This window comes from Otolemur garnettii, unplaced genomic scaffold (genome assembly GCF_000181295.1).
Source record: "Otolemur garnettii isolate 467f Iridium unplaced genomic scaffold, OtoGar3 scaffold00159, whole genome shotgun sequence".
Lineage (NCBI taxonomy): Eukaryota > Metazoa > Chordata > Mammalia > Primates > Galagidae > Otolemur > Otolemur garnettii.
In genome coordinates this window covers 2,520,453-2,545,132 of record NW_003852554.1, presented here as the reverse complement: position 1 = coordinate 2,545,132, position 24,680 = coordinate 2,520,453, and the positions used below count along the sequence as shown (strand labels likewise).

Below are 24,680 nucleotides of genomic sequence, written 5' to 3'. Positions count from 1 at the left end.
ATAGATAAAACATCTTGGCCCCAAGCTGCATCCAGTCTAGAGGGGAAAAAAGATGCATTGAGAGACAGTTTTAAATGGGTGTGTCGGTGAGAGATCTCATGTGACTGAAGAGACTGAGGGAAGGGGGCTGGATGCTGTGGCTCACGCCTATAATCCTGGCACTCTGGGAGGCCAAAGTGGATCACCTGAGCTCAGGAATTTGAGACCAGCCTCAGCAGGAGTGAGACCCTGTCTCTACTAAAAATAGAAAAACTAGCCTGATTTTGCGGAGGATACCTGTAGTCCCAGCTACTTGGGAGGCTGAGGCAATACAATTGCTTGAGCCCCAGAGCTGTGATGCCATGGCACTCTATCCAGGGCAATGGAGTGAGACTCTGTCTTAAAAAAAGAAAAAAAAAGGCTGAAGGGGCCAGAGTGGTTGTCACATATTTCTCAGCAGCACCATAGAATCAGCTTGAAGAAAACTTGGGCACCTTCTTCCTCTTTGTAGTCACTTAACCAGTCTGATGGGAGGTTGCCCTCATATTGGCTTGTGCCATTGCTTCAACCTGCTAAGCGTGCCCTTGCCTCGGGGTCTTTGCACATGAGAGTTTCTTTGCCTGAAATGCCCTTCCCTTAGATAAGAGTGATGAGTTACTGCCATTCCCTCAGGTCTCTGATCTCATGTCACCTTAATGCTGAGGTCTTACCTGACCACCCTTTTAAAAAATTGCAACCGAGGCAGTGCCTGTGGCTCAGTGAGTAGGGCACCAGCCCCATATACCAAGGGTGGCAGATTCGAACCTGGCCCAGGCCAAACTGCAACAGAAGATACCCAGGCGTTGTGGTGGGCACCTATAGTCCCAGCTACTCGGGAGGCTGGGGCAAGAGAATCGCCTAAGCCCAAGAGCTGGAGGTTGCTGTGAGCTGTGATGTCACAGCACTCTACCAAGGGCGACAAAGTGAGACTCTGTCTCTAAAAAATAAAAAATAAAAATAAAGCTATAAAAATTGCAACCCTACCCCCACAAAGCTCCCATTCTCTGCTTTATTTTATCCCTAGAACTCACTACCACCTCACAAACTTTATATTTTGTTTTTGTATTTTTATCTGTCTTCTTCACCCCCAGTCAGACTATAAATTCCGTGATGGCAGAGCCAAGGATGTTTTGTTCTCTTCTATATCCTCAGTGAGTGGAACTATGCCTGGCATAGAACAGATGCTCAGTAAATACCTATGGGTTATAGTTAGTGCTTGGATTCAGCTCTCACATTGGAATATCATCACTCTGATAGGGGAACTCTGACAAAACTCTACTCCATCTTCAAAGCCCAGCTCAAATTCTCCCTCCTCCAGGAAGCCTTCTCTACTCTGCTCAGTCAGAATCAGTTTCCATTTCCTCTCTGCTATATTGATTATTTTTGTTGGTATATAATTAGTACTTACATCTGTATTTCCAGTTCTACATCCATTGTAAGCCTCCTGGTGGGAGAGACAAGTTCTTGATCATTTGGGGGCCTATTCCTATTGTCTAGCATGTAGCAGGTTACAGTTATTGTGGATTTCGTGTGCCTGTTGCATATTATGTGCTCCAATGTAAAAGACAAGCATCAGAAGCATCCTTCACCTTCAAGGGGTGGGGGCCTCAGTGCGGAGATAACATCCACACAGACAGTTCTGTAAGGCAGGATCTGATGGAGTGTAGCAGAAGAAAACAGAACCAACGTCTACTGTCCGTGGGCTAGAGACCACTCACTTTAGATGCATTATCACTTTTAATACTCCTAGTAGCTCCTTGAAAAAGTTAATATTAACCCCATTTTAGAGGTAAGAACCCTGAAGCAAAAAGAGGCAAAGCAGGGATGCAAAATTTGGAGACAAAAATAAATAAATAGCATACATTGAGTGTTTTTGAGAGTTTTCCCATGAGAGCTTTCCTTCCCTGTTACTACGGGTCTGGTGTGTAGTATTCCCAGAAATCAAGGCACAAGGAGATTAATTTAGCTTCACCAAGGTCACACAGCAATAAAGTGGAGAGCTGAAATCTAGACCCACATTTGACCGACTCCAGCTCCCTTTCGTTCAAATGCTTTGTTTCTGATCGCACTTCTCAATCTCTAATGTGCATTGAACTTGCCAGAGGACTTTGTGGAAATGCAGATTCCAGTTCAGTGGTAAATCTGGGATGAGAGGGTAGATCTGCTTTTCCTTCAAGTCCTTAGGTGGTCCCAGTCACGCTGGTCTGGTGCCGAACTCTGCACAGCACAATTGCTACCATGCTTAGTTTGACAAAATTGTGTGAACCACCAAAAGGTAATAAGCCCTCTGACTAGCTGACTATAGCATCACTAGCGTCTCAGGAGAAAAGCCAGGACTTGGACTAATCAACAGCACGTAAACTTCCTAGAAGTGGGAAGGGAGGAAGCAGAGTCACAGGTGCTCCAGGACCCCCAGGCATCCCCAGCCAGTGTTAAGAAGGAGAAGAAACTCTAACTTGGAGTGACTGCATCCCCTGGAGTCCTCACTGATGCTGGACACCTACGCCAAGGCCAGCCCCTGTTGAGAAAACCCGTGACCTGAAATATCACAGACCTGAAGCCTACCTGCTGGCTGTCTTTGGCAGATTATATAACATTTCTGAAGCCTCATTTTCCTTTTCTGTACAGTGGGCTTGATGGTGCCCATTTCACACAGGATTACATGAAGTAATATTAATTACCACTTAGCACAGTCCCTGGCACAATGTAGGCGCTGAAAAAAATTGTAGCTGCTATTAGTCCCTGAGTTAATATAATCCTCCCTGTGATCCTTTGATTGTGACGATTAAGGGATTATCTCTATTTCTCCAGATAAGGAAACATGTTGATGAGGCTGAAATGACTTAATCAAGGTTATACAGCAAGTGCATTTGAGCCACGCATACACATTTATATACGAAGTGACAGCCGCACATCACTCTGACGCCCTCTCTGGTATATTTAGGTAGATTTGTGGCAGCTGAAAGCAGGGCGAGGCATCTGGGAACTGACAGTGAAGGAGTCCTGGGATTTGGAGTTGGCTTCACTTAAGCCAGTGTGTGGATTATCGCCACGCAGGTGATCTTGAGGTGAATGGGGATTTTATCATGTGCTTTGTGAACAGGATTTCAGCCTGAGCTAGGGGTTCTAACATCCACAAAAATGCCTTACTCAACTCAGAAGTTTCCAGCAGAAGCTACCCATCTGGCTGCCCCCTCAAGGGCTTTGCAGATGAGGAAAGTAACTGTTAGGTTTCTAGAGAATGGTGGGTTTTAAAGAGAGAAAGAGCAAGGTGTGCAGGTCAGCAGTGCAGAAATGCTGAGATTCCTGCTGGCCAGCATCTCTCCTGCTGCCATCAGCCATGAGGGTGTCAGGATCACGATAATACCCAGGACCCCCAAGGCCAAGGAAAAGTTACTTCTATCCAGAATGGCTGGGAAGATACAGGGTTGTAACCAGCTATGATTGCCACACTTTCTAGAGAATGAATAAAATGAAAATGCTTAACATAGGCTCTACATGGTGGCTCATGCCTATAATCTTAGCTTTCTGGGAGGCCAAGACAGGTGGATTACTTTAGGTCAGGAGTTTGAGACCAGACTGAGAAAGAGTGAGATCCTGTCTCTAGTAAAATTAATAGAAAAATTAGCTAGGTGTGGTGTCACATGCCTGTAGTTCCAGCTACTTGGGAGGCTGAGGCAAGAGGATCACTTGAGCCTACAAATTTGAGTTTGCTGTGAGCTATGATGCCTGGACAACAGAGTGAGACTCTGCCTCAAAAAAAAAAACTTAATATAAACTACTGAAGATAATTTGCTTTTTCTTGGGTGATTCAAAAAAGTTCTGAGGTATTTCAGGGCCCCAGAATAGTTGTTAATAACATTTTAATCCAAATGTAGTAACTCTGGTTATAGCAAAGGATACAAGATTTGGAGCCAAAAGATCTAGACCAGAGAAACAGCAGACTACAGCCCAGGGGCCAAATTGAGCCCCTATTTTTCTAGATAAAATTTTATTGGACCATAGCCACACTCATTTGTTTATATATCATCTGTGGGTTCTACATAATGGCAGAGTTGTCGTGACAGGGGCTTCAGGACCCCAACAAACATAAACTATTTATTGTCTTGCATTATACATAAAAAAAAAAAAAAAAATGCTTGCCACCCCGGGTTTAGACTAAAATCTAGCTCTGTGATCTCCAGCAAGTCACCATGTTTTTCCTGAGCTTCAGTTTCCACATCTGTAATTGATGGTTATCTCTCGTGGGGTTGTTGTGACAATCAAATGCAAAAGAATGGATGGAAAAGCACTTTGTAAACTCAGAATCTCCAAGGAAAGGTAGGCGGGGGGGGGGGGGGGGTGTTTGTTGTTCATCTGATCTGTACCAAGAAGAACCCACCCATGACGTTCTTTGTGTTTCATCTTCTTTTTTTTCTAATCCCTCAAGTCAGTTCTGCCTTTCTTACAAAAGCAAAATGAATTCCCCAGGCACCCCCTTACTCCCTTAAACATACAAAGCATTCTGGTCATGTGCTTCTTCCAGATATGGAAGATGAGTACAAATGCATACATCCATTCTCTTATTTATCAAACATTTGTTGGTTACCGATTATGGGCAAAGGTGCAAACTTCTATGATCTAGTTCTTATGAAGAGAAGCGCTTGGTTTCCAAGGGGAGAAGGTAGAGATACAAATTATTGTAGCAGAATGAAGATGTTGCCATGTCATAGGAAGAGGGTTCATTGTGTGTTTTGTGTCTGTGTGCCTGTCTGTGCTTTATAAAAACAGAAATATTTAGGTCCAGATTTAATAATAGCTCTTAAAAAAATAAATAAATAAAACTCTGGGAACCCCTCGTCCATGCCTGACAGACGGGACTTCTCAGGACTGGTCTGTAGTGTTGTACATCAGGAAGCCAGAAGTTCACCATAGTTTCTAAATTTTGGAGATAGCCTTCATTTCATTGTATCTTATTTTTTCAATCAAGATGATTCAATAAACATAACTTCAATGATTGCATTTTTTTAATTCATTCAACTTGCTGTCAAAATAAACTGGGAACAAAAATAAAGTTTGTTTCAATTTTCTACTCTGCAAATACCGTTGCCATACCTATATGCTCAAATTTTGCTACTGCTGATAAAGGAAGAAAATGTAGCTATTTGGGAAGAAAGAAACCTGATAAAAAGACATCATCTATTTCTGCAATGCAAATGCACACACACTTTACTCTAGGCTCCAGACTGGGTCCTTCAGGCCTCCCAGGATGGAGGCTTTCTTGGTTTCCATGGGGAAAGTGTTCTAATGTTTTTGTGAACATGTCTTACTTATATTTTTTCATGTACACTTACATACAGAACTGAACATCGAAAACCCATCACTAATATACGGCCACCAAAATTAAATCATAAAATCTTTGCCCATTTTACTCTCTCCCTGACTACTAAAACAGTTTCTAAAAGAAACGGGGCTTGGGTTTTTCTGTTTTCTACCTAAGAATTTAATTCTCTCTAGGGCATTTTAAAAGAGAATGCTTAGATCCATAGAGTATTTTTTATTAGACTTAGCTGGACTTCTCCTATGATGGTGAGAAGCATGTTAAGAAAGCCTGTCCATGAACTAGGCTACCCACAGGTAGTTTCACTGTGCTGCCAGTCTATCTCACATCTTTCAATTCACAGGCAAGTTTGTCTGCCTCTGTCCCTCCTCTTGTTCCATACAATGTTCTGTTCTGTTTTGCAGTTTATTATTTTATATCAAGGAGATTGTCATCTTTTTTCCCCTTTCCTTTCTGATACGATGTTCAACTGGTTTTTAGTTTTCCCCAAAGCACCCTTATTCTTTGTGTTAAATGCAGTCTCTCTCTAAACCTAGAACTGGTGATAAGAACACAGGAGAGATAATTGAAGTCAGGAACTAGGGTGATGGTGGACTGGGGACTGATATAGACAGGTGGGTTGACAGGACACATCTTTGTGGGCAAGAGTCCTTTCCCTCACTTGACCTTTGGAACTTTCCTAGGATTTGAGGCTGAAAGTGTTTTTCTTTTTCTGGAAGCAAATGTCTAAAAGAAAGCTCAAATATAGAATGCAAAAATTATTATTCACTGTATTTATTTTAGATTTCCATCAATATATGAATAATTTTAGGAAGAAGGACAGTGTGTTGGGAGCCTGTGCCATGGGTAAGCATGGTATATTTCCACATACATTCCATTAGTGTGATGAATCAGGTATTACCTCAGTGTGAATTAGGGCTAATATTTGCAGTTACATAGTGAGTGTTTTGTTTATATTTTTTCATATTTCCCTTTCACTGTACACAAACTAAATTGGGCTGCATAGACTGACCATCTGACTAGTTTCCTAGAACTTACACATGAGGTTTATCATTGAGATAATTGCTTTTAAAATACCCTCAATAGCAGCTTAACTCGGTTGTTTAAAAAAAAAAATGATTATACACGTAAGAATATTTTAGAACAGCACTTTTTAAGGCTTCTCATACATGCAAGGTAAATATGAGACATTTACATGATGAAAATGGAGTTAATTAGGTGAATTTAGTTAGGCTTGATGAGGTGGAGCCAAATTTAGGATAAATGATATTTTTAAACCAATGAAATTTAGTCTCTTGTATTTTTGTATTTGCAAAATGAAGTTTCTCAGAACATGTGTCAGGGTCTTGTAATTCACACACCTCTGTCTGTGTCCCCCACACACGCACAGACACACACCACTCACACACTGCACTTCCACAGTGACATGGACAGAGAAGGGCCGGCAGCCGGAGACTGCAACATTCTCTCTCCCCTCATCGGTTACTAATTCTGGCTGCTGAAGGTTATATCTGGCAAACTTTGCCTCTGTCTTTCCTGTTCTAACCCTGTTCTTCCAAAACACAGAGGAATGTTCTAGTGAAAGGTGTCCTTTTGGGTTTCCCGTGTGGGGGACAAATGCCACTGAGTTTCCACGTGACTCTCTTTACTTCCATCCTTCCATCCTACGTAAAGGATAACAAAGTCACGCATTTTCTGATCCAGTACCCAACTTGTTTTCCCAGGTTCCCTCCTACAACCAACACAAACACAGACATTTACCAGCAAAACAGAAGCTGTTGGAAAGATTTTTTGGCTGCTGAAATGGGCTCCTGTCACCAGGACATGGCAGGCTTTTTGCTGTATTGTCTCCCAGCCCTAGCCCTGGTACTCCAAAGAGAGCTTTATGTAATCAGTCTTTCCTGACATGTGATGTCCTGTCATTTTCCTCCCCCGATGGCTCCGCTGCCACCCACAAATCAATAACATTGCCTGGGAAGTTCGAGCTAGTTTTGCAGCCACCCCAAGCTCTGTGTTTCTTAAAGGGTATATCAGAAAATGTAAAGTTTCCTAATGATATTTCTGGCTGATGACACATGGCAGAGCTGATGGACTATTTATAATCAGTGGCACGATCGCAAGCACATTATTTTTATTTCACTTAGGGGGGAGCCCTGTCACTTTCTACCTCTCTTTGCAGACAAGTTGATGCCATCTCCACCTCAAGTAGCTAGATCCTTTTTGCAGGATGTGCTTGCACCCTCCCCGTTGTGTCAGGAGCTCCCCAGCTCTTTCCATTAGAAGCCCTCCCTCCTTTTTTTTTTTTTTTAATTGTTCTTTGGCTCAAGGGATGATGAGGGCAAAGAATGATTTGTAGCAACTGATTTAAATTCTGGCCATGCCTGCATTCTTCACTACACACGTCTCCAGTCTTCGCGGCTCAGACCCTGCTACGTCCCTCTGAGTGTGGGTGTGGCTGGCATAACTGAGGCAATAGACACAGCTACTGCATCCAGCACTTGCCCTAATTTTACAAGACTGAGCAGAGCGTAACTGTCTTTTGTTGAGCACCTGCTACGTTCAAGGCAATGAACTTGGTAGGCGTTTTATGGACTTTAAGTACCTATCTCACTAACTCTCTCAAACATATCTGAGGTAAGTGCTGTGATCTCCAGAGTAGAGATTTGGGAGGGAAATGGCAGAGTAAATGACTTCTCTTCAAAGTCACATAGCTGATAGGGAAAGCCCCAGGACTCTAGTTCCAGTTTCTTCTAACAAACCACACCTGGTCTCTTCCCACTACCCTGTCCTACCTCTTCTGATAATCTGGCACTTGTATATATCTTGTGTGGATGTGCAGGGGCACTTACCCATCTTTAGCTTGGGGGGGGGGCGTCTGTGAGTTTAAAGGCCAGCAGGAGTGACAGCTGGAGGGATTGGAAACCTCTCAATCTGAGGGTAAGCCCTGGTGTACGAGGAACCGTAAACCAGAGGAGACTTTTGACTCACTGCAGTGGGAAGTGTTGCCTCTATAAAGATACTGAGTGTGCTCTCTCCTCTCTCTCTCTCTTTCTCTCTTTCTCTCTCTCTCTCTCTTTTTTAATGTTTCCACAGGACAGAGTTTAGGGTATGGATTTGTTAACTATATTGATCCAAAGGATGCAGAGAAAGCCATCAACACTTTAAATGGACTCAGACTCCAGACCAAAACCATAAAGGTAAGAAGTGATGTGCCAGCTCCTAATTCAGCAGGCACTGGTTAAGTTTCATTCCATTGATCTAATAAATCCAAGCTATGCAGGAGCTGGAAGTAGCGTTCTTTACTTATTCAAAGAACATTTACTGTCCGCTCTACTAAATGAGGGACACAGGCTATTGTGGGAGAGTGAGGCAAATGTTGAAGAGAGAGAAGGGACTATTGAACTTCCAATCCAGAGGACAGACGAGGGATTGGCACTTAGGACCCACCCTGAAGGCCTGTGAGCCTGAGTCTGCAAAGATAGCCAGAATGAAGCCAAGGCAAGACAAAGAAACTCTTCCAGGCAGAAGAAAAAGCACATGCAAAGCTATGAAAATAGGAGACATTGTGAGCAATGGATGGCAGATAAGTAGTGTGACCTAAGTTTGGATGGGGAGGTGAACGATGAGGATGGGAGGTGGGCAGGGCCAAACTAGGAGGCCTTGTGTGCCAGGCTGAGCAGCTTGCCTTTACCTATGGTTAGATAAGACCCTCCTAACTGAGACTCTAAAAGGAAAAATGAGTTATAAATAAACACACTCATGTAATAAGGACGGTACTATAATAAAATCGATGAGAACATAGTATGGGAAAGACAGAAAAAGTAACATTTCAGCAATCTGAAAATAATCAAGGGGGGTTGTTTTAAGTCAAAAGAGAAAAACAGTAGCCCAGAGCCAGCTCCTCTGGAAGGAAGTTCAGGTGTCTGTGGCTGGATGGTTGCGCTCTCTGTTCAGACTTCACTCGTGGGATCCTTCGGGAGATGACGCCGTTTGCTGTGGGTTCCCCTTGAGCAGCTGGTAGTGTTCTGGTCAATGGAGCCTGCCTCCTCCTCAGCCTCCCTTCCCCTTCCTCCCCCACCTCTGGGCAGCGTCCTGTTCAGGGGCAGCTGCCAGCCGATTAATGAGTCCCATCCTTCATAGCCTATTAAACCACAGGGAGGTGTCTCCTGGGCGCTCTTATCCTCACGACAGCAGGTCTGACGCAAAGTAGGACAAAAGAGAAACCTCTCCCAGAATGGAATTCTATAGATGGCACCAGCTCTCAGCATCTGAAAACATAAAACCAGAAAGAACTTTGCAGTCCAACAAAGCTACTTTTCCAACATCCAGAATGACAGAGGTGGTTACTGGTATGAGATAATCTTAGCTGTGAGGTAATCAAAACAAAAACAAAACAAAGCAAAACTTTTCTCTTTTTAGAATATATTCCCTGATTACCTTTCTTTCGTTTTAGGTCTTTACTTTTACAATTCAATTTGGCTTATTTCTGAAGATGATCACTTTCCCTGATCTCATACAGCCTGGTACCTAAGACCCCAAAATGGGCCTGATTCAGGTTACCTCAGTCTAGGTTTAGAACCAATTCCTATGAGTTTTCTAAGGGAGAAATAATCAAGAGTTGGTTAATTATGGACTAGTCCTCTGAGAGGCAGGAGGATTAACTTCTTTCAAAGGAAAAACATACCTATTTTTATGCTTTTAAGTAAAGAAGGGATACTCATGTCGCCTGACTCTTTGATGAGGCCTCACTAGGTTGAGAACTGTATTTGTGGGTTTGATTGATTTTCCTGTGCTATCTAGTTCAGCATTAGAATGTCAAATGTTTACTCTTCCCTTGACAGACACATTGACCTTGAACTGAAAAAGGTACTTTTCTTTCCTCTACAGTTTTCTTGAAATCCAAACTTTTCTCCAGGGGTTTAGAATCAAATAATCAGCCTTCTGTTCTGCCTTTTTTTTTTTTTTAAAGTATTCCATGGGGCCATTGGAATCGCCAAAGACTGAGTGGACCTGGCTTTTCCGGTCCCAGAATGTACCCTGTGGCCCATCATGCCATCAGATGCTTTATCTAAGTGGGTCTTAGAGACAAGGAACATCGATTGTTATCTTTGACTGAAGAGCCTGTCTGCTTCCTTCCCTTATCGATATCCCTTTCTCCACCCTCTAACCCACCCCGTGCTCACTCTGTATCAAAACGCTGCCAACACATTTGCACGCAGCGGTAATGTGGGCTTCTGAGGCACTATAGGATTCAAAATGCATGATGCCACGGCTGAATCAATAATTTCCATTCTCTACTACGAATGAAAATTTAATGTGCAAACCTTGGGATTTCAGCCCTTTCATTAAAGCAGTTTATTTGCCATACTAAAAATTAAGTTTGAGTGATAGGTTCCTTTATTAACTTTTCTTCCCTTTCCTAAAGGGACACAGTGTTTAAGGTAAAAATCACATTAGAGGGTAGAAAAAAAGCAAACTCTTTTTGTGTGCTGTTAATAGTCTCATCATTTATTAATTTTTTTTAAATTGCTTTTTTGCCTTTCAGGCTACTGTTTACTTCTGCTTGGGTTTGCTTTGATAAGTGACATGAGATTTATCTCTTTGCTCTGACTCCCATGAAGGAATAGATGACTTGACTGTCTGGAAAAAAAAAAACATGTATCCTCTTTAGAAGGATGCATTGCAGAGATTTCCTCAGAACCATCTAGTACTTGTTTGGGAACTTCGATCGGTGTGTCCCTCCTTTTCACATTTCTGGAGTGCTTCATGCAGAACACAGGACTTTTTTAAGCGTCATGCACAAAATATGTGCAAGCAAATCAAAAGTCAATACTTAAGCTTTTTTTTTTCTATTTTTAGTAGAGATGGGGTCTCACTCTTGCTCAGGCTGGTCTCAAATCCCAGATCTAAAGTAATCCATCCTCCCGCCTAATGGACACCACGTAAGGGTATATGGCACGCCTCCTGGGTACAGGACACAACTACAACAGGGACTATACCTAACAAATGCAAGCATTGTTCTCTAATTGTTTCTATCCTCATATTAATCTGAAATTTAAAAAAAGAAAGAAAGAAAGAAAGCAATCCACCCGCCTCAGCCTCTCAGAGTGCTGGAATTACAGGCATGAGCCACTGCACCCCACCCAGCTTTAATCCTTAAAATAGCCCTGTAAGGAGGTACTATTATCTTCTTTAGACACACGTGGAAACTGAGGCCCAGAGAGGTTTAGAGACATAGCCAGGATCACACAGTTTAAGTGAGATTTGGAGTAAGAAAACAAATGTTTTAAAAATACCTCTCTGGCAGTAGGTCTTCAGTGTTGGAATATCACACTGCCTGCTGGCTCCGCAGCACGTGCCTCTGTGAGGATGTGGGGGTGTGTCTGGCTCTGCACATATACAGGTCATACTCTCTGGCATGGGAAGGAGATATAGAAAGCAAACAAATGAATTGGATGGCTCCCCCAGCTCTTTAGTAAAGAGACTTATGGCTTAGGGCTTCTGCCATGCACTTGGGGACAGACCTGACTTCAGATCATTTCTTCTTGGGTCCCTGCTTTCCAGGCTATGCACTAGGTTCTGGGGTTTAGATGAACCAGAGATGGCAGTGCCCTGGAGATTCTCCCACCTGTATGTGTCAGAGAGCCGTGGGGTATGGACCACAGGCCTACATTCTCTGACCTGTCAGAGCAGACCGGAGCACTACTTGGGAAACTGGGTCACTTGTCAATATTTCAACCCTGAGATCAGTGGTGATGATTTGCCCCATTTAGGGATTTGGAGGTACTGTTTGTTTCACTTTTTTCCCCCCAGTTGTCTCACTTCAGACTAGGCGTCCTCAAACTACGGCCTGCCTAGGACATTTATCCAGCCCACCAGGTGTTTTTGCCGCCGCTGCCTGTCCTGCTTAGCAGCCAACTCGTCCTGGGGCCTGCTGTCAGGCCCTCCAATGGTCTGAGGGATAGTGAACTACTCCTGTTTAAAAAGTTTGAGGACCCCCGCTTTAGCCTCTAGAAATTGCTGTCAACTCTGAAAAATGATTCCCAGAACTCCTTGCCCCACACTGGGGGCCCATCCCAATCTTGGCTCTCTCCTGGGCTCTAAAAAAACAGCTTCTAAATTTATAGTAAATGTCTGCCTCTGACTAGGAAGCACTTAATTGAATCCAGTTTGCATTTGGTCCAGCTCTGTCACATTAATTAGGATCAAAGAAAGATGGTTCTATAGTATCTTCAAAATGGGAATATGTTTAGCAAAAGTTCAGGTTGATAGTTAAGTTATGCTGAGAAACTTCACCATGCAGTAATCCAATATGAAATGCTGGGGTTTGTATCATTCCCACTAAGCCCTTCCGAGTGGATGGGACTGCTGTTTGGGTTTTGACCTGGATGTGAGGAGCAGGATTCTAGGGGTGTTACTGCTGGCTCCGGCTCTAGAAGCTCGTGTCTCATGGGGGACACAGACATACAAAGCACCATCTGTAATGCAGGAGGATGGGGGTGCTCGTGGGGCTGCAGTGGTTCCTGTTTGGCATTGGGGGTAAGGTAGATAAAGAGCTGTTCAAGGTTTAAGCAAAAGAGGGTTCAGGTCAAAGGAAAGTTCCAAGAAGATCCCTCTGTCAGTGGCCTGCCATGCAGAAAGCCAGCAGCTTGCAGGCTGCTGGGGTAGGTTTTGGTCAGCCTTAGGCATCAGACTTCATCAGCCCCATTTGGAGCTTTATTCACTCATTTTAAAAGCAAAACATGCTTATTTGTAAATAATTTGGAATATACAGAATCGTACAACAAAGGCAGTCTAAGCCTTTCCCAATGCAATAACATTAACATTTTATATATTTACATCTTTTCTTCATGGCCTTACATGTTTACAAATTATTTAATTACCTTTCTCTAATAGTTACATTAAGCTGTTACTCCAATGATAAAAACGTGACTTTCAATAAAACATTCCTGGAGCACAGTCTTATGAGTGATTTCAGGACCAGGTCTGGGATGAAGGAACAAAAGGGGCGGCTTCCGCCACTCTGAGCAAAGCCATGAGAGCTGGCACTCGCTCAGTCAGGCAGTGGGTGAGACAGTCAGAAAGATGCTTATCCCGAGGCAGGCAGTGGTCCACTGCTGAAGGGTGCGGGAGTAGAGACAGGCAAGGTGTGTGAGCTCCGGCGTTTTAGAAGGAAAAATTTCCCTTCTCCTGAAGGAGACTGAGCTCCTGTATTCCTGCCCTGCTCAGTGTTTTGATGCCAGAGCTTAACTATTTCTCCATTTTCGCCTTACTCTTCTAATAGCACTAACGGAGCCTCCAGGGGACCTTCCCACACTTGAGCTCTGCAGGTTCCAGCTTCCCCCTCCCACTTTTTCCTCTTGCCAGGGGTCATCGGGGAGCTGCGCTTCCCCTCCTCCCTCCTTCCACCTGCCTTGCTAAAGGCTTCCATTCCGCTGAGGCATCTTTTCTGTGCACTCAGCATAAGCAATTATTCCTCCTATCACTGCTCTTAATGCTTCCTGGAGAGTTAGCAGATCATTTTTTGCTGACGGATATCACCCCACCCAGAAATGATGGACTGCCTCCCCCAGTCTTGTTAATAATAAAAAGGTGTTTTTCTCTCCTCCTCCATTACTGCTACGGTCAGAGGCTGTGCAGGAGCGCTTCCCTGCCAAGGTCGGCGGGGGCAGTGGGATAACTGAATCCCCAAGGAGCCGAGTGATGGCACGAGGCAGCACCAGTGGAAACTGGAGACACATTCACATTCACGCCAGTTGTACCAGCTGCCCTCTCCTTCTTGTGGGAGATTTTATTTGGGTGCTGTGCTACCCAGTGCCCCATTAACTGCCTTTGAGTGAATAATCTCAAATAAAGGGATAGGAGTTGCCCTCTCAGTTCCTGTATTATAAGATTATTCTTACGTCCTGTGTCTAGATTAAAAAAGAAAATTAGACACGTACAAGTTGGGAGGACACTTAGGTTTTTAGAAGTATGCAAAATGGGATCTGGGGCTTTAGATGTCTGCAAATGAAAAAGAAGCCAACAGTGCCAGGTGAGCCGCTTAAAAAAAAAAAAAAAAAAAGCACACTCCTGGCAATGGTAGTAGAATTATGGACTCTGGTTCACAGGAAATAGTGGTCCTTTTGTGTACACCCTGATCAGCCCATCCTGGTATCTTCTGTCCCATTCTCAGCTCAGTGTTTTGAAAAGACCTGACACTCATGTCCACAGGTAAATGACAAAGATGGCAAAGAAGGTTCTACACCCACATATTCACCCCACAAATGGTTGCTTTTTCATTCTCTAGGAAAGAAAATTCTGCAGTCACTCCCAAGGTATTGTTTAATCCTATATTTCAAGAATCTTGAGAGAGAAACTGGGTAGCTATTTATTTGCCTTGGGTGGTAATAAATCTCTGATCATTAGAAGCATTCAAATGCAGTCTTTTAGGGTAACATGGAAGGAATTTCAGTCTCAGAATGGAGTCTGACTATATGGTCCTGCAGGTCCATTCTATCTCTGAGATACTGTAACTTGGTGTTGTTTCTGGACCTAGAGCTGCTTTGTCTAGTATAGTAGCCACCAGCTACATATAGATATTTGTATTGTCTATTATCATGTGATTTTTAAATTAGTTAAAATTAAATAAAATTAAAAGTTTGGTTTCTTAGTCACACTAGCCATGTTTGAAGTGCTAGGTGGCCCCATGTAGCGAATGGCTACCATATTGGACAACACAGGTATGGAACATTTTCCTGATCTAAGAAAATTTTGTGGAACAGTGTTAGCTTAGAATATCAGTAGCCCTAAAAATTACAGAATCACTTCTGCATGGAGCTTATGCAGCCTCAGGGTAGAACAGTTGATCTATCAAAGGTCATAGAGCACCAAACCCCTCTTCCTTTCTCTCTCTCTCTCTCTCTTTTTTTTTTTTTTTTCGTCCACTTAAAAGAGCTCTGAAGCTCCCAGATGGTGGCTCATGCTGTAATCCTAGCATTCTGGGAGGCTGAGGCAGTGGATTGCCTGAGCTCCAGAATTCAAGATCAGCCTGAGCAAGAGCAAGACCCTGTGTAAACTAAAAATAGAAAAACTAGCCGGGCGTCATGGCGGGTGCCTATAGTCCCACCTACTAAGGAGGCTGCGCAAAAGGATCTGTTGAGCCCAAGAGTTTGAGATTGCTGTGAGCTACGATGCCACGCCCTCTACCCAGGACCATAGAGTAAGATTCTGTCTAAAAAATATAAAATAGGTCTGAGTTTAAGCAAAGATTCAAATTCCAGCTTTGTCAAAAACTACTAGGGATGACCTTGGGCAACTTATTTTACTTCTCTGGACTTACTTCCTAATCTACAGAATGATTCCTTCCAGCTCTAACTAATAAAATATTATAGCGTGGTCTTTCTAGCTTGGTAACTTTCCAGGGAAAGTAAGAGTTTGTGCCAAGCAGACAGCTTTTATTTCACTGTCCAGGTTAATGTGGCATAGTGGAAAGATCCCAGAACTTAGAGTCATCTACTGGTTTGTCTTTTAGGTCAGCTGTGTGACCCCGGACAAGTATTTGATCTCACTGACCCAGAGTTTGTCATCTTGAAAATGGAACTAATGATATCTCAGTTGTAGGGATAATCATAGGTAATCACAGCTTAGTCATCCTGAAGGTGCGTATTATATGAGCAGAGGGCAAGACTGTTTTCCATCTGCATGTTGCCTAAGAAAGTGAAGAATGAGTCTGAATCTTATTAAAACACAGGCAACATATGTAAAAAGCTTTGTATGGTAGAAAGTATAAGGGAGCTTCCAAGAGGCCACAGTAATTGTATCAGTCTTTCATAAAGCAGGAGCCAGGAGTTACAGTTTAGTGAAGAGACTGAGTCTGGGTCCTCGAGTCTGAGATCAGCTCTTCCACTAACCAAGCCATAAAACCTTTAGCACATCTCTCCCTTTTCAGGGCCACCTAGACAGGGAGAACCTCGTATGTACCAAGTACGTTAATTTGATAATTTTGATGGACCTTTTAAAAGAAGTTGTAAGACATGTGAATCTATTATCACACCTTTTTTATTCTTTTTAAAAAAATACTTATCTAGCCTGTTTTGTGCCAGGTGCTCTTATGATACTCTTTTAACTCCATGATTCCTTGTAGTGCCTTCTTCACATCAGAATCGGCTCCTGGGAAATAAGCTAAAACCCACTGCATAAAGTATAGTGTACATTTCATTTCAATTCAGAGAGCGTTTTTTGAGCTCCTGCCCTAGGAAGTCTTTGAGACTAGATGCCACAGGGAGTCTGCAAGAGATTGCTAGAATGCTCTGACTAATAGGGCAAGTAAGGTGGTAGCACAGATGGCTGTGATGGGAGACAGGATGTGATAGCTGTTACCACTGAAATGTGTGTCCTCTGTAGGGTCCAAGGAGAGAACAGTCACTCAAGCCTGGGTCTCTTGGAGGAAGTGGCATTCAGGCTGGGCCTAGAAGGTTGGACAGGAGTTTATTTTGCCATAATGATGAACAAACAGCAAGAACAAAGACATGAAGTCTAAACATCTTCAGAAAACTGTGACCATGTTTTTGTTTGAACTGAAGCATAGGGTGCGTGAAGGAGTTAGCAAGAGACGAGGGATTGGGCCAGATTCCACAGTGCTTTGAATGCCAGGGTAAGGGGTTTAGCCTTCCATCACGAAGTGTTAAAGACCCATTGAGGCCTTTTTGAGCAGGGAAAAGTGGCACAATCAGAGCTCATTAGAAATGTTACCATTAGGTTTTGCCCCTGATAAAAGAATGGCATGTAGTGATGGCGGGTGGGGGAACATAAAGAGTGGCACTAGGAGGACACCTGTCGGGCTTGTGGGCAGGGCTGCAGCCGCAGCGCAGAGGTAAACTGAACCTCACAATCAAAGCCGTGATTTCCACGAGCCAACTGTCTTCTTTGTTCTCTCCCTGCTCCTAGAGATAGAATTGGAGGTCCCTGGAAGGGTTTGCTCCTCAAAGGTCCTGGCAGTACCAGAGTCTGTTCTCTGCTGCCTTCTTCTGGTCGCTTTAGAATGAATGCTCCCCAGGGACCTGTCTGCTCTGGGGAGTTTGTATTTATTCACTCAGAGAATAGGGTGTTACAACAGATTGGGGGAAATCTGCAGCCTGATTTTCTGAAATGATCGGTTTGTGCATATGTCTCCTCTGCTAGACTAATAGTCCTACGTGTCAGGGACTGTTGTATCATCTCTGCACCCCTGGTGTCTAGCATAAGGCCTGATTACATAGCAACCTATCAAAGCCACTATTTACTGAGCACTTACTGTGTGCCAGGTGTTGTGCCTAGGAATCTTACGTGCATTTTCTTCTTTAACCCTCAAACAGCCCAATTATAGAGTTTTAAGTGATGCAGCTCAGAAAGGTTAAGTGACTTACCCCATGGACTATAGCTAATAAGGATTCAAATCCACATCTCCAACCCCAAAGCCCTCGTAACCCCGTCTCCTTTCCAGTCTAGAGCAGGTGTTCAATCTTAGTTAAAATAACATAAACAACAACTCCTTTAGAGAGACTGTCTCAAAACAGTTACCTGATACTCTGACTAGCACCTGTCAATGAGACCCAGAAGGGAAAGGGGATAATGAGCACTGGAAGATTGCTCCTGGGGTATGTAGCTAGAATAATAGTAGGAAAAAGATGGAGGCTCCGGGGAAGGCAGATGTGAACTCAGTAAAAGGAAGAACTTTTCCAACAAGCAGCCATGGCCAGTCAGGATGCCTCCTGAGGTGGTGAGCTTCCTATCTTTGGAAGTGTATAAGAAGGATGGCCCATTGTCTTGGGTCCTGCCCTGAACCTTTAAGGTTGCTTCCAGCACCAAGTTTGTGTGATACAGATTTCAGGAATGGGACTTTTCTATTGAGATCACCAGTGTCACCTTCTGTCACCTTTTATCTCCACTCCCCATAAACCATAGTTACAGAGATTAGCAGTTTTGTAAATAGAATAGCTCATGAGAATATCCAGTGGCAGAGGTCGTGTCATTACTGTAATCTGTAGGGACCCCACAATGGCCTTGCTGTGTTCCGCACCCAAGTTCTAAACCAACTGGAAGTTAAGACAAAACAGTATACGGAGTCCTAAGGGCACCTTTATTACCCGTTAAGACCTGGATGGGTTACATGGACGTAGTGTGCTTCCTAACATCGAATCTACACTTTGACAGACGGGCACACCTTGTCACAGGGTTCTGGTCCCCATAGGCCTCCCCATGTGAGAGCAGAGCCTGCCACATAGAACTGAGAGCCTGGAGCAGAATGTGCACTTCCGACTGGCATCTGGCTCCCAGAAGTGAGGGAGCAGGGAGTGTCCAAGCCTTATGTGCCCATTTCTTTTATTAAAACCTCAATTTATAGCCAGGCATCGTGGTAGGTGCCTGTAGTCCCTGCTACTTGGGAGGCTGGGGCAAGAGAATTGCTGCTGAAGGAGAGAATCACTGCCAAGAGTTTGAGGTTGCTGTGAGCTGTGACACCACAGCACCCTACCCAGGGCGACAGCTTCAGGCTCTGTCTCAAAAAAAAAAAGCCTCAATTTGGAGTTGTCACTCCACCTCCCCTGGAGAAGAGTGAGTGAAGGGATAGAAAAGGCCTGTGCGGCTGCTCGGGGGCTCCCTCCACGGGGAAGGGAGCACTGGGAGGGGGAACAAGTGCCCTCCTGCCAAGAGTAGCCCTCTGTGTGGCACCCTTCATTTCCTCGCTCCCTCCTCTCACCAGACAGTGGGTCCTTCAAGCAGAGACACTCCCAGAACCCGTCCTGGTGCCTGACACCAGATGGTACTGAGGAAGGAGAGGAACAAATGAATATCCCTCTTCTAGTGCCAGCCTTTCCCTCAAGGAGCCCCTGTCCAGGGCGGGGAAGGATGCCTTTTCCTCTCGTTTTCCCCGAGGTCATGCCTTTTCCATTTTATGGAGGGTCAGATGAGAGGGGAGGTATTGCTAGATGATTCAAGAAACTGCTCCCCAGGTCATGCTGTTCCTCCCACTCTGCCTGGGTCACATCCTGGCTGTGAACAGGTATGGGGAGTGGTGGGTTGCCATGTGGGAAGAGGCAGCCCCCAGCCCTGATCCTGCCGGCCCTTCAGTGATGGGTACAATGCCTGCCTTACTCACCTTGGTGAGAATCACTGAGTAGTATTAGGAAGTCACTTTGGAAAATAGAAAGTACTTTGTGGACATGAAGTAGTGGGATCTGTGAGAAGGTGTTAGAGGAAATTTGTGGCAATGAAGTAGTAAAAGATGGCCCAGACCCCATCATGGGAGCAAAGGAGGACACCGTCTCTATAGCATTCACTGCCAGTGTTCCACCTGCCAGACCCCATCATGGAGCAGAGGAGGACACCGTCTCTATAGTCATTCACTTCCAGGGTTCCACCTGCCAGACCCCATCATGGAGTAGAGGAGGACACCATCTCTACAGGCATTCACTGCCAGGGTTCCACCTGCCAGACCCCATCATGGAGTAGAGGAGGACACTGTCTCTACAGGCATTCACTGGCAGTGTTCCATCTGTTTGCTTGTTTGGTAAAACTGGAGGGTATGCCCCAATGGGGCCCAGATTCCCAGGCTGGCCCACAAAAGCCTGCTTAATTCATGTTATAATATTTAACAGGTTTCTACCATGGCACAGCACTCATAGCTCAGTGGTTAGGGCACCGGCCACATGCACTGGGGCAGGTGGGTTAGAGCCCAGCCAGGGCCTGCTAAACAACAATGACAACTGCAACCAAAAAATAGCCAGGCATTGTGGTGGGCACCTGTAGTCCCAGCTACTTGAGAGACTGAGGCAAGAGAATCACTTAAGCCCAAGAGTTTGAAGTTGCTATGAGCTGTGTCGCCACCGCACTCTACCAAGGGTGACATAAGTAAGACTCTGTCTCAAAAACAAACAAACAGGTATCTACCAAGTTCTAGGGATATGTTAGACACATTAAATATATTCTCTCAGTACTTTATAATAAACCCATCAAAAGAGAATCATCAAGATCAAATTACTTGCCCAGGGTCACACAGCTAAGTGAGTACTAGAGCTGAGCCACAGTCAGGAATGATAAGGGTGATGGGTGGTAAGCGTCATTCTTACAGAGGGTTGGGGGACTGTATGCAGCTAGGATGGGGAGTTTGGAGAGACGTCAGATCTTCTGTGGAAATCATCTGTAAAATGAGCTGTTGATGGTCACTCACCTTTGGGCCACCCTAACCCAGAGAGAGGAATGGCCTTTTCACTCTCAGCTCTTTCTGAGGTCTGTGCTGGCTTAGCAATGCCAGTCCTGTGTTCAGAAATTCTGGATGAATGAAGTGAGGAAGAGCCTGACCATCTGAGGCCAGGGGGCTCTGTAAGGTGCTGGCTCCGCGTTGGAAGCCCTGGACTCTAGGCTCAGGGGGTTAATATGCTAGCAATGCCTGACCCTCCACAGTTTTTTAGACATGTTTCAGCCTAACCAAGGGCCTGACACCTGTAGTTGTTCCGTTAGACTCTAATAAATAAATGAGGTAACTTGAAATTTTTAGATACTCAGATAAGCATTTGTATATTGAATGTGGAAAGATTCTTTTTCTGTCATTTTTGTCCTCTCCAAATCCTGAAGGTTTCATGGACAGGGGACTAGGAGAACAGTAGATGTAAGTTTCCAAACGGAGGAGAAAAGTTAAGCAGGAATGAGTTCGATCAAGGTGCCACTCACCTTTGGGATTTCAGGTCATCTCTGGGAATCTCTCACAGTAATTCCTTCCAGATGAGATTGTCAGAATCATCTTTGGGGAAATGGTTTTGTTTGTGTTGTTGACTTTTTCGATATAGCTCCTGTTTCCGAGGGGAGTCTGTCTCCAGCCTGCTCCCTCTGTACCCCAACTCTGGCTGCCCAGAACTAATGAGAACCAAGGTCATTGCTGTCCATTGTGTATGCATCACATGGCAGGCACTGCGCTAAGCCCTTGGCCTTCATCACCTCGTCTGTCCTCACCACAGACGAAGGCTGTTATCAGGCTGCCATTTCCTGACCTCACCATCACCTGTCTCACCATCAGTCTAACCTCAGCTCCGTCTCCTTTCTGGTCCTTTTGACCTTGGATTAGTCTCTCCCTCTCTGCATTTCAGCCACACTCTATACATAGCCCTCGCATAGTGCACATCTTGTGGCATTGTGATAATCAATCTGTATGTTTGCTCCTCCATTCTGCTATTCAATTCGTATTTATCAAGTACCCCCTGTGTGCTGTCATTTGCCCCGTTTGGACCTGGAGTTCCTTTAGAGCAGCAGTTCTCAACCTGTGGGTCGCAACCCACAGGAACTGTATTAAAGGGCCGTGGCATTAGGAAGATTGAGAACCACTGCTTTAGAGCAAGAGACTAGCCCCTGTTCTTACTGCATTCCCAGCAACACAGCCCTGTGCCTGGCTCATAGTAGAGCCTCAGGAAATGTTTACTGAAGAGAAAGTCTCTAAGTGATGTATAGACGTAGAACAATCTTCTTTCAGATCTTCCAACCCCAAACACTGGAGAATAGGAAATCTGTTCCTCAGCTCTTAGCTTGGTGGGGAAATACGGGTGGGATTCTGGGTGCTTGACTCTTAGTGATAGTTGGGGAACAAGGCAGCAGTTCACCCAAAAGAGCCGGTAATGCCAGCATCATTCATCAGGAGCTGTGGCTGTTCGTAAATGTTGAGCACTCTACAAGTATGAGGCTCTATGCTGAGGGCTAGAGCCACAGAGATAAATGAGACACACCTCCACACACACAACCCATGGCCCCGTGTCTTAAGGTCAGAATGGGTGAATATGGTAGTTCATTGAGAGCGCTGTTAGGGAGACTTGTAGGAGGAGGCAAGATCAGAGAACGCTGTCTAGAGAAGATGTCATTTGAGTTGAGCCCTGAAGAGGAGTAGAATTTGAACTTGTGGAAGTAGGTAGAAAAAACTGCCCCTGAGCAAAGGCACAGAGGCGAGAGGTTGTCTTTTGGGGGAGCACAGATGTCATTCAGGTAATTAATTTGTCAGTAATTGGCAGGGTGAGACAAAGGTGACCCTCATTACCATGGGCACGTCACTAGGATGTGTTCATTTCCTTCGCCCTAGCACTCCTTCCTCCTGCCTGAAAAAATAGTTCTGTTAGGTTGTAAAGTGAAAGCTTCTGTCCCTTAAAGACAGAGTAGGAGAAGTGAAGCCCCGTCTGGGCAGTCACGTGGGGTTCTTGGCCCTTCAGTCCCACACCCCAAATGCTCACACAGTAACCCTTCATGTAAAGACATCTCTCCTTCTCAATCATACTCTGAGAAGGTGCCTCCCAGGTCACCCATGAGTTTCTAGGAGAAACTGCAGGCGGCTGCCTCATTCCAACAGCAGGAGGAGGCCAGAGAGACAGATTAGTCACTCACATCGTTTTATCTCTTGAGTCAACATCTATTTTTAGGTTTGGGACCCATAAAGGGACCTGGCATCTCTGCCTTGGAAAGGGAGAGATATTTCATCTTCTTTGCTAGACCCCGTCTCTCCCCTGAAGGTCTCAGAAGCAAGGTCCACTTTGATACTGGAGGGTTAGTTCTCAATGTCAAAGGTGCAGATTAACACCTGCAGTTCTTCTGCACATGTGGTTTTGTGCACATGCACACACATGCACACACATACTGTCACCCCTGCGGTCTTAACAGGTCCTGTGAATTGGTTATATGGAATAAATAAAATTTCCAACTGAAAAATGCTCAGGCATTATAGGTCCCTTCCTGTCCAATGTTGTCAGATGTGCTCTGAAATGACTGTTTTCATCATCTATTCTGAGCCATAACCACCCCAGAAATAGCTTTAACAGGAAAGTGCTTTTGTTAGACTAGCTGTAAATTATATTTCAAATGTCTGATGTTGTTTTCTTAAAAAAATAAATAAATAAGTAAATGAAAGTCTAAAATTAATGACTGCTGGGGTTTGCTTTGCTTATGTGTACTGCTACAGATTTGGCTTCCTGCAGATGGAATTTCAGATCTGTTTACACTTCTGTGTTAGCTTTTTTTTGGGGGGGGGGGAGCAGTTGAGAGATCTGGGAGGACAAATTTACAAAGTCGAACTTATTATAACCATCAGTGAGGCTCTCTTCTGTCTCCCACTGCCCTTTCCTCCCTCCTTTCTGCCCGTGCCCCCATTTTGTTTGTTGTGGTTTTATCTGTCCTCCCTCAAAGTTAGAGGCCACGGGTCCTTGCAGATGTGACAACAAGGTCACATATCCAGTTTCGTAAGCAGATGTTCATTCAGCCCTCTTTCACCAGCACTTTGTCATTCAGCGAGAGCAGACCTCAGGGGAACAGATTGGAGCAACACAAAGGATGGGACGTAAAAAATCTTGCAGAGAACCTGATGGCTTTTATGTATTCAAGAAGGGAATGGGGGTAGGGAGAGTGGCGAGGAAAGAAATGTGCAGAGCAGAATTTCATGGGTTTTTTTTTTTTTTTCGGTTTATTCGAAGATTATTATGTGTTGGATACAGTAAATCATCTATACACCCACATCTAGGAGGTAAATCTTCAGAACTCCGTGCGTGGGCAGCTCTGCATTTAACAGCTGCCATACAGTAGCTATTTTGTTCTGCACTTAGAGACCCTTATCTGTGCATTTGTTTTAAGTTATCAGATTCAACTCTCCCCTAGTTCCTCTATTGCTGTTCTCCTGGTTCTCATTACTATTATAAAAGTAACTAAAAATCTGAACTACTGAGTGATTTAAACTGACACAGCGAGTTGTAACTGTGAATGAGGGGCTGTCGTCGTGCTTGTTGACTCAGTTTCCACTCTGAGGGGGATTACCTATAATGGATTTAGTTCCTCTTGCCTTTTCCTAGGTCTCCTATGCCCGTCCAAGCTCTGCCTCAATCAGGGATGCTAACCTGTATGTTAGCGGCCTCCCCAAAACCATGACCCAGAAGGAACTGGAGCAGCTTTTCTCGCAATATGGCCGTATCATCACCTCACGAATCCTGGTTGATCAAGTCACAGGTTAAGTGTTTCTTTGTAATTTTTATCCTTGTATCCCAGTGTCACCAGCCAGCATATCCTGTTACCCACAGGAGCAGAAGGTTGCTTAAGGTAGAGGATGTGGGTCATGAATAGACAGATGGGCTTGGTACCTATAGTTCAGTGGTTAGGGCCCCGGCCACATGCACTGGGGCTGATGGGTTCAAACCCAGCCAGAGCCTGCTAAAACAACAATGACAACAATAACAAAAAATATAGTGGGATTTTTTGTGCATTTGGGAGGGGCGGGCATTGTGGTGGGCACCTGTAGTCCCAGCTACTTGGGAGGCTAAGGCAAGAGAATCGCATAAGCCTAAGAGTTTGAGGTTGCTGTGAGCTGTCA

General features: G+C 44.5%; 1 protein-coding gene across 10 annotated transcripts in view; it reads left to right on the top strand.

The window, feature by feature from the left end:
• The window catches only part of ELAVL4 (ELAV like RNA binding protein 4), a 92,106-nt gene that overhangs the window by 59,296 nt on the left and 8,130 nt on the right, over nt 1-24,680 (top strand). For all 10 annotated transcript variants that reach the window (XM_003799933.2, XM_003799931.2, XM_003799930.2 and 7 more), the window contains 2 exons: nt 8,432-8,535; nt 24,166-24,319. In XM_003799933.2, the coding sequence (XP_003799981.1) occupies nt 8,432-8,535; nt 24,166-24,319 (258 nt within the window). The remainder of the gene's footprint in view (nt 1-8,431; nt 8,536-24,165; nt 24,320-24,680) is intronic.